The sequence below is a fragment of the Antrostomus carolinensis genome, unplaced genomic scaffold, assembly GCF_000700745.2.
Source record: "Antrostomus carolinensis isolate BGI_N321 unplaced genomic scaffold, ASM70074v2 scaffold3177, whole genome shotgun sequence".
NCBI classification, from domain to species: domain Eukaryota; kingdom Metazoa; phylum Chordata; class Aves; order Caprimulgiformes; family Caprimulgidae; genus Antrostomus; species Antrostomus carolinensis.
Genome location: NW_010325150.1, coordinates 1 through 14,320, shown reverse-complemented (window position 1 = coordinate 14,320; position 14,320 = coordinate 1). Strand labels below are relative to the sequence as shown.

Sequence of the window (14,320 nt, the reverse complement as noted above, 5' to 3'; positions counted from 1 at the left end):
CACTTCTGACACTGACTGTTCTTCAGCTTCTGTACCTACTTTCAAACAAGGTGGTTCAACTTTTTCAGTGGTAGGAACTGAATGGCAGCTTAGGAGTATCTATCCTGGGCTGTGTAAAATCAGCACTAGCCTGTAGGTCTAAACAATCAGTCTATAGGTGTGTGCAAGAGAAGGTTTTGACATCTCATGCACTTCTAAAACCTGTGTTATCTTGCCACAAAATTGAGGGTGCCAGGAGTGATGAAATTGTGTAAGGGGCCAAATTCATCATGGGAACCCCCAGACTTGCCTGTTTGCGTCTATTATTGATAGCTCTTTTGCTTCAAGAGGAAACATATTTGGATTTTAAACATGAAAGTATAAAAAAATAAAAATTGTATTTCAGAAATTGCTTATTTTTAAGAGCTTCGTTAGCTGCATTTTGCCATAGAAGGAAGAAACTGAACATACAAAGTGTCCTGAACTTGCTTTTCACTGATAGCTTCCAGATGAGTGGAAGCTGGCAAATGTCATAAGTTTCAAGAAGGGTAAGAAGGAAGACCCTGGTAAGACCTGTCAGTCTCATTTCAGTGCCTGGTAAAATTATGGAGAAGGTTATTCTGGGAGGTACTTGAGAGTAATCGTTGGTCGCAGGCAGCGCAGTTTCACAAGGAGAAAGTCCTGCTTAACCAACTTAGTTTCCTTTTATTACATCTAGCTGACCAAGGGAAGCCACTGGATGTGGGAGTGTGGGATTTTAGCAAAGCTTTTGATACCATCTATCACAGTATCCTTTTGGACAAAATGTCCAGCGCACAGCTAGACAAGTCCATAATACTTTGGGTGAGCAATTGGCTGATGGGTCAAGCTCAGAGAGTTATGGTAAACAGGGTTACATCAGGCTGATGGCCAGTCACCAGTGCAGTTCCCAGGGCTCAGTTTTAGGACCAATGCTATTTAATGTGTTTATAAATGATCTGGACACACCAGAATCAAATATACATTAAGTAAGTTTGCTGATGATGCTAAACTAGGAGGAGCTGTGGACTCCCTCAAGTGTAGAGAGGCCTTGCAGAGAGATCTGGGTAGACTACAGAGCTGGGCAATCACCAACTGTATGAAATTTAGTAAGAGCAAGTGCTGGATTATCCACCTGGATTGGGGCAATCCTGGTTATACATACAAACTGGGGGACAAGAGGCTGGAGAGCAGACCCGCGGAAAGAGGTCTGGGGGTTTGGGTTGATGGCAAGTTGAATATGAGCCAACAGTGTGCGATGACTGTAAGGGTGGTCAGTCCCTGGAACAGGCTCCTCAGAGAAGTGGTCAGGGCATCAAGCTTGTCAGAGTTCAAGGAGTGTCGGGATGATGCTCTTAGTCTTATGGTTTAGTGGTGGTCCTGTGAGGAGCAGAGAGTTGGACTTGATGATCCTGATGGGTGCCTTCCAAGTCGAGATGCTCTGTGGTTCTATTCTGTGATTCTAAGAAAATAATTACAAATTTTATTGATTCCCCATATAAAAAGGAAGGGTAGAGCTGGACATTTACACTCATTTAGAGAAAGCTGAATTATTGATGAGGCATGAGTTCTAGCAGGGGGTGGGTGGGGTGGGGAAGTTGAGAATTTTCCTGCTACTTGATTGACCTGTGTAGGAGTACTTTCAGCTGTGAGTTAAACCTTGATAGCTGTGGAGTATCCAAATAGGTGCGGGGATAGCTGCTTGTTAACTACTCCTAAGTGCAGAAGGGAGTGGAGAAGTAAGACCAGTCATTTACAACATGTAGGAGGAAAAGACATGAGTTGCCAACTGAAGCTTCTGTATTTTTCCCCAGTATTCATCTCCCAGTAGTTCTTAAAGTCGGTGATATTGATGCTATTTGTATGTCTTTGTTGTGATTGTGAACTTAGTTCTAGTCTTGCTAGCTTTTGAACAGATTTATGTTGGTTCACAGAATTTTAGAGATAAGAAGTCTGGGTCCTTGCCAAGAATATTCATATGCTCTAAATGCATTGCAAACCACCTTTTCAAGTTGTTCGGAGCCACAGAATAATTTAAGTTGAAGACAACAACCCGAGGTCATCAATTTCGACCCCCTGCTTAGCACAAGGTCAACTTAGATCGGGTTGCTCAGGTAGCAGCAGGCTGTGCAGTCAAATAAAAGGTGAATTTCTGAACAGACTGAAATTTTACGGCTTAATGCAACAGAAGACTAGAGGACTACACAGCAAGATGTTAAAACTCTAGAGATATTTGATTTTGAATCACATTGGGCCATCTAACAAGTAACTTTTCTGGTGTCTTTTATTTAAAAGAAAAATCAGATTGTTAAAAATATTTTCTTAGTAGTTTATGTCCTACCTTTACTATTTTTAAATCTGCACATTTTCAAGTCCAGCACAATGATAACATTTCCCTCCGTGTTGAGAACGTAACTGATAAGGCAGTGTAAATCTCTTAGTTTTCATCTTCAGAAATAATAAAATTTAATACTATGTTGTCCACTAACCTTTTTCTTTAGACTTCTGTCCTTACACAAAAGTTAGAAGGGAATATAGGGGCTTCCTCGGTAGCAGCAATATTACAATGTGAGCAGACCATGGTGATGAGTATATAAAAAAATTGTGATATGCATGATTATCCAGATAGATACAGGACTGTATCATGACTCTTTGGAGACCTGAGGCTAAGAACTGTGTTTCTTCTCTACAAAAGATCTGCATTCCTTTCTGAAGTTTTGGTAGGAGGAGGGAAGCGTCTTACGCTTTGGTGTGTATTCCAGAAAATATGATAAATACATAAATTTGTATTTACTTACACTTTATGTGCTGCAGTTTGGCCTCATCATTACAAGCCTTTCATAAGTTTTTATGGAGATTGTACTATAACATAACAAAGTTTGTTACTTCATACATAAATACAAAGTAAAAACTCACAGAAAATTTTTAAAGTGTCCCAAAGTGAATAGTTAATCTGTAGAGCCGAGTCAAACTTTGCATTACATAGAATAGATTCTGTAACTTTAAAAATGAAAATACATTTAAGACTTACAATTTGCTCTTTTTTTACTTACCTCTGTTAGATTGTGGTCTGTTGCTAATCGAATTGCAGAAAAGTGGCTGTGCATGACATGTAAGGTGGCAGCAAAAATGGTTAAAACTAATTGTCATGCATATAAGATCAGCTGAGGTGTTGCTTCAGAGAGCTCTTAATTGCTTGACTGCTTTAATTTAATTTCGGTTGATTTTTCACTGGTTTAATGGAGAGTTCTGCTCAGTGTTAGTTCCTGTCTAAGGTACTTATTGCAGTGAAGAAGAACTTGAGATCTAAATAAACCCTAACTATTTTATAGCCGTGACTAATCAGCTTTTTAGGAAGGATTTTGTTTTCCTAGTGATTCACTCTTGCAGTATCATGCAAGACTGCTTTTGAGTCATTTCAGTTCATGTAGGTGATAGTAACTTGAACTGTGGAGTTGTTCTTTACCAGAATTCTTCCCCTTTGATCTTAATCAGATGTACCCCATAGGGAGATTGATTACATCCCACTCTTATCTTTACTAAATGGGAGATGAGATCTCAGTTTGTTGCCTTCTTGCCCCATTTGGAAAGTTATGCAAAAATGTTCCTCCTTTTATTGTCATAGTTTTTAGAAGTCAATCCCATAATATCTACAATTTATCTAATATTCTAGAAATAATAATACTGAAGTTAGACATTGCTGGAATAGTAAATGAGGGACTTCCTGTGTGCAAAGTGCTGCATAGTCTTGGGAAAATACCAGTGCTCAGTTTTTTTAAATAGCAGAGCATAGACTTTGAATTATTATTAATTCTTTTAAGAGCTCAGTATACTTCATTAAGATTACTGAACCTGCTACTCATTGAATGAAAAGATCTTAGGGGGATGGTTCTTCTAATATACTCTATGGATGGTTTTCTGAAGACTTGCTTAGGTGCTTTGCTGCTTTGATGCAGACATCCATGATTGCCAATCTAATGGCTGATGCAAAGAAAAACAACCTTTCTCTTCAGTCAGATTTGTATGTGAAGACTTCATCAACAAGAAACAAAGCAAATTAGCTGTCAGTGCCAGTGAGAAAGTAATTAAAAAATAGCAAGCTTTTTTTCCTCCTAGTGCAGTCTAGTTACTCAAATGCTCATCACTAATGTAATCAAATATATTAAATGTTTTAGGGAAATACTTTAATATTTAAGGAAGTACTCAGAGAGAAAGGTTTATAGGAATTTGGGCCCAATGGGCACATTCAGTTTTTGCTTGCACATTTCCTGCAGAAGGCTTTTTGTCAGATAGATTGAATCTATTATGATTACCTTGAATTAAACCTGGGAAAAAAATCTTCAAGGAAGAAACCATCTCAAGCACACAGTTTTGAACACTTAAATGAATTAATTTTCATTGACCTATGAGCCCTGCGACTCCTTTTCTGGTACAGTATATGCCTTTAATTTGAAGACCATTTTCTTAGTCTGAAGAGGTCTTTTTCTGTATCACTGTCTTGGAAATCTAAACAGTGTTCTGGAGCGTATTTGTGGGGTTTTTTTTTATATGCCACAGTGATTTGCCTTCCAATTTATTTTCTACAGATTTTGAATGTATTTAAGATAGTACTCAGTGCAGTGCATTCTTCTCTCAATAACATCTGAAGTTTTACTTAACATAATTTTCCTTTAATGTAATTTATTTTTGTGCCTTGGTTCTTGAAGCTGTTTGCTTTGTTTGGTGTGTGTGTGTGTGTGGGGGGGGGGCTTATGTGTTCCCCCCTCCTCAGACATTTATCATGTCTTCAGAATGTAACTACTGTTTTTAGATTTCTTCTTTTTTTCTGTATTCTAAGCAGCACTGAATATAATATGTACATGGAATCCTAATCCTCCTTCCTTAGAAGTATGGACTCTTACTGGCATAATAATTTTATGCCTGTATACCCTCTACTACTGCTTTCTGTCCAACAGTTGGCTCAGTTAACCTTTTCTGATTTTCCACAATTGATCTGTTTTTCACTTCCATATTCCTTCTTAACATTTTTTTTTTTATTTGCGTGTTCATTCCCATAATATTTCTTTTCATATCTTTTCTTCTGAGGTTGTAAAATTTCTCCCATCAGGCCTTTTGTTTTAACTTATATTCAGACGATTTGTTTATGTGGGAGGAAAATTCTGCCTAGTATTAGTAACTACATTGGAACTAGCCTATCTCTTCAATAACTGTTAATGGAAAGAAAATACAGTAATGTTATTATTTTGTTGTTAATTTTAATTTTCTATCATTTACTTTCCTCATAATCTTCTACCTTTCTCTATATGATTTTTATTTTAATATGTTATACTGTCTTCCAGGATAGGGATTACCTTCTAAGCAGATTGCTGTTATCCTCATCTGTTAGTAAAAATTATGTATGGTTTTAATTCTGCAAAAGCACTTGATTTACACATAACTATTTCAAGATCTATACATTTAGCAAAATAAATCCGATATAAGAAAGCAAATGTATTCTTTAGATATGTTAAGAGAAAGTGTCGTTTAAAGTTTTAAGTGTCTTTAGAAAATCTGTGAAGAACGTTTAGATAAAAATCATTTAGAAAGGAAAAAATGTCTTGTAAAACTTTTAGGTCCCAGGTGAAACTTACTGGTTTGCATTAAAGCATTCAGAATCTTTGAAGTTAAAAGACTGGAGATAACAAGATATTTATCTGAATTTTGCAAGGGGGGGAAAAAGTCTAGAGAAGAATCTTGGAATTTCTTTTGTGATCCATTCTTGAAGTCTTCCCATTTATGTGAATGGATGCTCTTTCTTGTGCTTTGAGTTAACAGCTGCTGTTGATGGTTGATAAATGTCAACATTTATAATGTAGGATTATTTTTTTTTCTGTGTTGTGTTTTGTCATTCCTTCCCTCTGCCAACGTGATGTGCGAAGTACGTCTCCTATAATCTCTGACTTTCAGAATGATGGAATTTTGGAGTTGATAATTTTGATGAGCTGATCTACAAATACTTTGGGGGAATTTTCAGGTTTTGAAAGAAGTAACAATGTACTTTAAATAATTTTGTGCAAAATTCCACAGGGTATTTTTTCTGTCTCTTTGGACTGGCCCTTAGAAGGGAATAGCTGAAACAAATATGTAATTAATATGCAAATACAATATAACTTTATGTACATTAGTTGTGTCTTCAGCTCTGCTTATGTTCTCCATGGGTACTCTTCTTGTAATGCAAAAACTGAAGCAAGGAAGAGGTTGCATAGATGATGTCCCCTTGTTCATCACTGCATAGTTAGGGCCCTAATTAATTGTATGGACTGAAGAGATTTTTTTTCTCCTATGGATAGCCTTGAGGAAGGAAGGGACATGATGGCTGTTGACTTAAGCAAGTAACTTTTAAATCCGAGTTCAGCTTGGATGATATGTGTCAACATTACGTCAGTAAGATTTGTAGTATGTTAATTACTAACTTATTTATAGGAAGTTTGTTGCTACTCTTTAAAATTTTTACCCTTTTGAAGAATGCCTTTTGTATTGTTAGCCTGACCAGTCATTTAATCTGTGAAAACACAAATTTTACTCAGCCTAGAAAATCTGTAAGGCTTGCAGCTCAATAAAAACAGGCTTCTTATGCCATAAGCAAGAGGTTCTGTTGTCAAGTATTCTACTGTGTCTTTACAACTGTGGGTTTATTGTAACTTGAAAGGGGTTATAATAGATGTATTGGTGCGTAACTCTGAATCTGAATGCATCTGTTGCCTGTTTCCTCAGCCAGAAGTGTTTGTATGTCATAACTTGCTAATAATTGCTGCTGCTGCTGCTGTTTTCCTCTCATGAATATGCTGCACATCTGACTTGAATGCAGGCATGCCAGATCTGGCATGATATTATAACTGTTGCATGCTGTTCCTTGCTTTTATTCTCCTTACACAGCCTGTCTCTTTCCATCTCTACTTTTCTCCTTGATCTCCATTAGGAGTTATGTTTCTTTAGCCTAGTTAATACTCACTAATAATCAGTTCTTCTGACCTTTGTCAGATCTGCTGTCCATGCTCTCTCAGACATGCTTATGTGCCGTTTCAATTTTGAGTTGGTTGCTTTTCAGTTCATTCACACTGGACAATGGGAGTAGTTCCCATTCATTGTTATTAGATTTTAATCTATTTCTTTTCCCCCAAAATAGTAATTATAATTCAGCTGTAGTTCCCAAAATGGTCGTAATTTTTCTTTCAAAAAAGAGCTAGCAGTTTTATTTGGAAATATGGAAAAATACAGTTTCATAGTCCCTTCAACCCGTTTGCTGCATATTACATAAGAATGAATTTTGATGTTTTTGTTTGTTTCTTACTCTGGTAAAATGTTTTATCTTTTAAAGTTTCTGTTTGTTTTTTACATTCAGGGATTGTTTAAGCTTCAGAGAAGCTGAAGAATCATTATAAATTATTAAGTTAAATCAATTTTTTTGGCAGTTCCTTCCATAGTTATGATTTTACTTGTGTTGGATGTGACTTTTCGTGTATTCTGGTTTAAATTAATTTAAGTCTGTTCAGATGCTGGGAGTAGGTAGCTTATTTAGAGTTTTTCTGCCAAACAAGTATGGAAAGTTTCTCTGGATTTCTCCATCTGTTTGTGTGTACAAATTTTTTTCCGTATCTGGCAGGTGATTCAACATTCATTGGGTCCCATGTGTTCAAAAGAAGATGAATGTAACTTCTGCTGAAAGAGGGCAAAACAAATACAATAATGAAATTTTTGTTGCTGACATAGTCTTGTACCACCATATGTACAAAGTGCATTTTAAAAGAACTTTCCAGCTATTTCTTATCTATCTGTTCTCTTTACATATTCTGCTTTAGGTAATCTTTCACTGTATTACATAAGCATCTTAATTTCATTTCTGTGTGGGTAAGGTTGTTTTATGTCATAAAAAAGACGAAATAAATCTTGCTTTAAGATCATTTACTTATTTATGAAGAGGCTTAATTCAACCCTTTAAAAAATATGTTTTCTGTCACTGATAAGATGATTTGGAATTCTGTGTTCTGCTGATAAATTCTATTGCAGCAGTGTTTGTACGATGAATTTAAACTATGTTAGCACTTTCCAAGGTAGCCTTTTTTGGGTGACCTTATATTACAAAGGTAGTAGTTATATTATATTACAAAGGTAAGTATTATAATGTAGTTACTAGTGTACAGCATTAAGCCTGATCTGTACTTTTAGCAGTAGTGTATTCTGTTGGTTTTTTTGTATTTTAAGTGTGATAAAAATAGACTTTATTATTAAGAATAGACTTAATGTATTTATACTATATTAAATGCCAGTAACATTCAATACTGTACAAGAGAGTTTTGAAATCCAGTAGAAACAGAGATGGGACAGGCAGAGAAGCTTAGTGGAATTTGACAGGTCAGGCTTTCACTATTTGAATTGGTTCACTCCTTGAATTTCAGCAGATTGTATTAGAATAGTATTAGAATGGGCAGTGGCTTACTGAATCAGGACTTAGAAGTTTTCTGTGCTTGCAGGCTGGGAAATGCAGCTACATAAATATCTTTAATAATTTGTGTAATACAACAACATTGTCAGTAATGGATTTTATTAGAAATTCTGTCTTAGTAATAACATAATTGAAAAAAGGGAGAAAAGAGAAAAACCATTTATGGGGAAAAAAACAAACACCACCCCCAGTACCCCTCACTCCCCACACCCACCCCTCCTCAAACCTCAGTAATTACATTAGTTGTTTGTTACGGGTCATTTAACTTCTCAGTGGTCAGGAAAATATCCATGTTACCTTTCCAAAAGAACATTCCCATCCTTTTCATAGTTGCTTTGAATTGCTCTTGGCAAATATAAGAACTTTACAAAATCTGTTCTGCAGATGTGGAATCCACCATTTAAGAAGTTTAAATTCAACTTGTGTGTGTGGAGCCTTTTTCATGGAAGTTTTATTTGAAAATAAATTTATGAAAGAGAAATTTAAAATATGTATGTGTGTCTGTGTATCGTTCAGTATATTAAAATTTAATGTGATGAAATAACATTATATGTTGTTTTCACTAAAGAACAGACTTTCATTAAACATAGTTTGTTTTCAGGTGGAAAAAAAAGCCTCATTCAGGAAAGGTTTTCCTTTTGTTTTCAGTGGAGTTAAAAGTTATCATGGTTATACCTCTCAACAGATAAATACTAGTATTATAATTCTGTTAGATGTTGCCATGTGGAGCTTAAAACAGTGTTACTCTTTCCTCCCACACTTATTTAGACCTAGGGAGATACTCTTAATAAGAGGCTTTTTTGGCCAAAATGAGTCTCCTGGAATTGATCTGATTGATGCAGGGTTAAAATTTTGTATTTGTTTCAACACAAATAACATTAGATTGGACCCAGAGCAGGTTAAGAAGTGAAAATCAGACTTCCGTAATGCAGTCTCAGTTATTTTTTTCATTATGTTTGAGGAGGAGGAAGAAGAACTATTAAATGGTATAAAATATTCTATAAAAAAACAGTCATAATTTTAAATGGTGCTTTCTGAGTTGACTGTGATATGGTAATTGAGGTTCAGTAGCAGAAGAGGAGAGAAAATACAGAAGCATCCTTAGTTAGCATGTTTACCATATTGCCAGTTTAAAGACATATTCTCTGAAGTTAAATTGTTTGGGTTTCTGTGCCTCCTTCCTTATTTATCCCCTTTCCTTTTGGCTAGAATGGGACAAATTAAATATTAGGAACTATTAGGTGTTATGAGGGAAAGGGACTGGAAAAAGGCTTAAAATATGTTTCAAGTGTAAACAGTAGTGGAGGAGAAAGCATCAAAGTGCCTGCTGAAGGAAGAAACAAAGCTCAAATAGTTACTGGCAGAGGGAAAGTCAGAACAAATTAGTCTATATCATATCAGACTGTGTGATGAAGATCCTTAGAATGGAGTAGTGAAAGTATCTCTCTGAGGTCATTCAGCGATCCTTATGTTTCTAGTCCATCACTGGTCTGAAGGAAGGTATAAAACATACAGAGTTTATAGATGACTGCTGATATTTTGGTTGGTGGTGATTCAGTCAGAAACCATGGGCAGATTGATTCGAGTGATAAGCTGAAATTTTGTCCGTGGTATTACATGTGGTTGCAAAATGACATCCATTTATCAAGAAAAATTTGAAATGTTTCCATAAAGAATAAAAATACTTAGTTGATCTGATGTGAAAGAAGAGATTAAAGAGCTCAGTCTTAGCTCAAGAGTTGACTCTCTGGGAATGATTGATCAATTTGTAAGTAATATATAGATTATTTCCTGTAAAATAATTATTTTATTTTAGTAGAACTAAGTTTTATAGTTAGATCCAATAGCAGCAAGGCAACAGTAAACACACATTCAGTGTGGGAAATTAAGAAAACATTGAGGGAATGTTAAATACATATATAGGCTAGGAGGGCATTTTCAGCAGGGCGTGTAACTCTCATATGAGGGAGTGTGGCCATCTGTCTGCAGCAGAAGCAGCAGCTCAGAAAACTTGGACTTTTTGCTGATATTTCTGCTGATATTACAGTTGATTGAGGGCTCACTTGTTTTTTTCCTGTGTTATAAGAGATAGAGCTATACATATTACGTCTTTCTTTACAGTTGAAAGGTGAAATAAATGAGAAGATTTGAGTATGATCTATGGTGTTGTGAGACAATTGAGGTTTTGACAGGACATTGAACCCTAAAAAGAGGAGACTGGAGGCTCTAGAAAAGCCTTTCTGTTCCAGCAGAAATGAACAATTGGGATGCTGAATGATTCTCAGAGATTATTTTTGGAATGGCAGCTGAGATGCTTGAGAGGCATCTTAGATAAAACGCCAAATAGAGGAAGGCAGAGTTTAATCTTCCCTGCACATAACCGTGTTACTAGGTACACCATCTGAGAAGTGGGTATGCCAAGGCAGTCCTGGGAAGCTTGCAGTCTGAGGAAGTAACTTTCCAGCAGGAGATGATCACAAGAGGAGGAAAATAAGCTGGAGGTACAGCATATTCAGATGAGATTCTAGAATCATTTAATATAATGAGAGAAAGGGACTGGAAAAAGACTCAAGTTTTGAGTAAATTTCAGAATGGGAGAAAGTGTCAATGTGCCTGTTGAAAGGTAGGAGACTGTGATGATTGTTGACAACACAGGGAGAGAGAAAGTGAAATCTCAGAGCCATGTAGTGGTTGAGGATGGAAGTGACCTCTGAAGATCCTCTAATACAACCATCATGTTCCAAGAAGGATCATCTAGGCACATGGCCATGTCCAGACAAGTTTAGAATGACTCTAAGAAAGGCAATTGTGTAACCTTACTGAGCGACCTGTTCCATATAGCAGAATGGATTTATTTAAGTAACCCTAGAAAATACATCGTAATCTAATGTTTCATTTAAAATGAAGGGAAAAAAAACCAAACAAACAAAAAACAAAAACCAAAAAAGCCCATAACCCAAACTAACCATCAGAACACTGGAATATCTTATGCTACAGTTTCAAACAGAGCCATCATAGAATCATTTGGTTGGAAAAGACCTTTGAGATCATCAAGTACCTATGAAGTGATGCCTTACAGAGAGATTTGAAGACTTTTAAAAATGAGACTAATCTTGACTTGATTATGGACAACTAGATATTCACTCTACTTCATTTACATATTTTTCATTACTGTCATTATATGGGTGATTAAATATAACTTCTATGAGCTATTTCCAGCTCATTTTCTTCTCTTCTGTATCCTAGAATTATATATATGTCAGCTCTTTAGCCTGTCTGGTCTTGTAGCTCTGATGGAAGTTCCTAATGCTATGCCACAGCGCCTTGTCTTGCTGTGGAGAAATGGCAGTCTTTGTTAAAGCGCTATTTGCTTTGCTAGAAACCAGTGAATTACATGCTGTTGGATCATAGGCAGTGTTTGTATAGTCTAAACAATGAGGTTGTCTTGAGAACTTAGTGATTTTTTTTTCTTTCTAAATTAATGATCTTCCTTCCTTTGCCAAATCCTGAACCTCTTTGCTGCATTAGATGCCAGAAGAGTTTTGAATTTTTATCTGGAAAGAAGTCAACGTATTAAATGGACAGAAAACATTTGTATCTAAGACAGTTTAAAAGAGTCCACCTGTGTCTCAGTGTTTTAGTTCTCTTTCATTTTGATGTTTTTGTGTATCTAAGAAACATTGAAGATCCAGGCAGATAGTCTTTTTCCATTAAAAAAAAGGATGTATTAATTTTGCTAATAATGTGGGAAAAACTCAACTTGAAAAAACAGTATTATATAAATGAATCTTTGCAAATTATTTGAAGAACACTTTTACAACAGAACTCTAGGACCTTCAGGATTAGTGGACGAGAACTACAATAATATTGCAATTCATTGTTTAAAATGCCTTTTTAAAATAAATAGAAGTCTGAAGAATAACCAGCCAGTCTGCAATACTGCCAATTAAAAGCAAGTTTGTCAGTTGTTTTCATGTCAGAACAATTAAGACAATCTGTTTAGTTAATGAATTTGTGTAAGCATTCATGCCTGTTTCCTGGTCTTCATTCTTGTGAAGGACTGAATACTGTCATCTTCCTGATTTCCATTGACAGTGGAGACTATATAATGCCTCTGTATTAACCTTTAGTAATTTGTCCAGTTGTAAATAAGTTTATATATTTACTTGAGATTTTACGAAGAAATGATTTTTTTTTTTAAAGTCACATGCATGTTAGGAAATATGATGTTTCTTTTAAAGTTGGCACGTTAGTTTCATAACTGCCATACCATATCTTAAATGCTATTTTGCCATTGCAACTTCATTTGAACAATATTAGATACCATTTATGCTGAAAAAGGTGTTTGATTATATCATAAGAAGAATTATTTTATACATATGAAATTTATCTATAATGAATCTATCTTTAAACTTTTTCCAGAACTGTGAGGACGTGGGATGTTAACAATGAAAAAAAGCACAAAAGTGTATTTAAACCACGATCAATTCAAGGTAAACGGGTGATTCCTACAACTTGCACATACAGCAGAGATGGTAAACTTATTGCAGCTGGCTGTCAAGATGGCTCCATCCAGATCTGGGATAGGAATATGAGTGTAAGTTAAGTATTTGATAACAATATATGCTTCTAATATTTCAGGTGCTGAATGTTGAACCTTATATAGTAAATTTTTATACTTTTATATTTACATTTTATTTTCCCCAAAAAACTAAATAACTCACAGGCAAAATTTAATATTTCTTCTGCCTCTCTACAACTGGTCATTCACTGTACTGCTATTCAGTTTTAAACACTGAGAAAACTGTTGACAGTCTGTTTTTTGTTTTTGTTTTTAAATTGCGACATACGTATTTTTCATTTAAGTTGCAATGCTTATGGCAAAAGCTGTAATTTTTTTCTTGGTTCTTATGTAATTAAATGTATACTTCCATATTTTGTTTAAGGTATTGAATTCATTAATCAGTAGCTCATCAAACTTCATACTGAAATCAGTTATTCATCCAGATAATAGGCAGAAGAGAATAGCATCCAGGTGGGTGAGGATAAGGGTAATGCTGCACATTAAATGCCAAATGTTGTTACATTGCCCAATGTGAACACCGAGGCAAATTTGAACAGTTTATGTAAATGTAGCGTGGTCAGAAAAAGTCAGAATGGGCACTATTTCAAATTACTTAAAATTATGAAATGTACTCTCTAGTTTCTTCTGTTCATATTGAACTTAAAATTGAATTTTTTTGGGTACGGGAAGCAGAACAAAGCTCCCATGATCCAGGACGAAATGGTTAGAGACCTGCTCAGCCAAACAGACATTCACAAGTCTATGGGGCTGGATGGGGTCCACCGAGGATATTGAGGGACCTGGTAGAGGTGCTCACCAAACCCCTTTCCATCATCTACCAACAGTCCTGTCTGACTGGGGAGGTTCCACTTGACTGGAGATTGGCAAATGTGACGCCCATTTACAGGAAGGGCCAGAGGGAGGATCTGGGGAATTGACTTGTCGGTCTGTAATTGACTTGTCAGTCTGACCTCAGTGCCAGGGAATGTCATGGAGCAGATCATCTTGAGTGCTATCACACAGCACACACAGGCCAACCAGGTGATCAGACCCAGGCAGCATGGGTTTATGAAAGGCAGGTGCTGCCTGACTAACCTGATCTCCTTCTATGACAAGGTTATGTGCTTCATGGACAAAGGAAAGGCTGTGGATGTGGTGTACCTGGACTTTAGCAAAACCTTTGACACCATTTACTCCAGCATTCTGCTTGAGAAACTGGCTGCCAGTAGCCTAGACAGGCATTGTTCAGACTCTGCTGGGTTAAAAACTGGCTGGAT

At 36.0% G+C, this 14,320-nt stretch overlaps 1 protein-coding gene across 1 annotated transcript in view; it reads left to right on the top strand.

Moving 5' to 3' along the window:
• LOC104527394 (WD repeat-containing protein 70-like) overlaps window positions 1–13,514 on the top strand; it is a gene marked incomplete at both ends in the record, with an annotated part of 76,659 nt that extends 63,145 nt beyond the window's left edge. The window contains 2 exons of the mRNA XM_010171110.2: window positions 12,902–13,076; window positions 13,426–13,514. Of these exons, the coding sequence (XP_010169412.2) occupies window positions 12,902–13,076; window positions 13,426–13,514 (264 nt within the window). The remainder of the gene's footprint in view (window positions 1–12,901; window positions 13,077–13,425) is intronic.
• Between the last annotated feature and the right edge of the window lie 806 nt (window positions 13,515–14,320).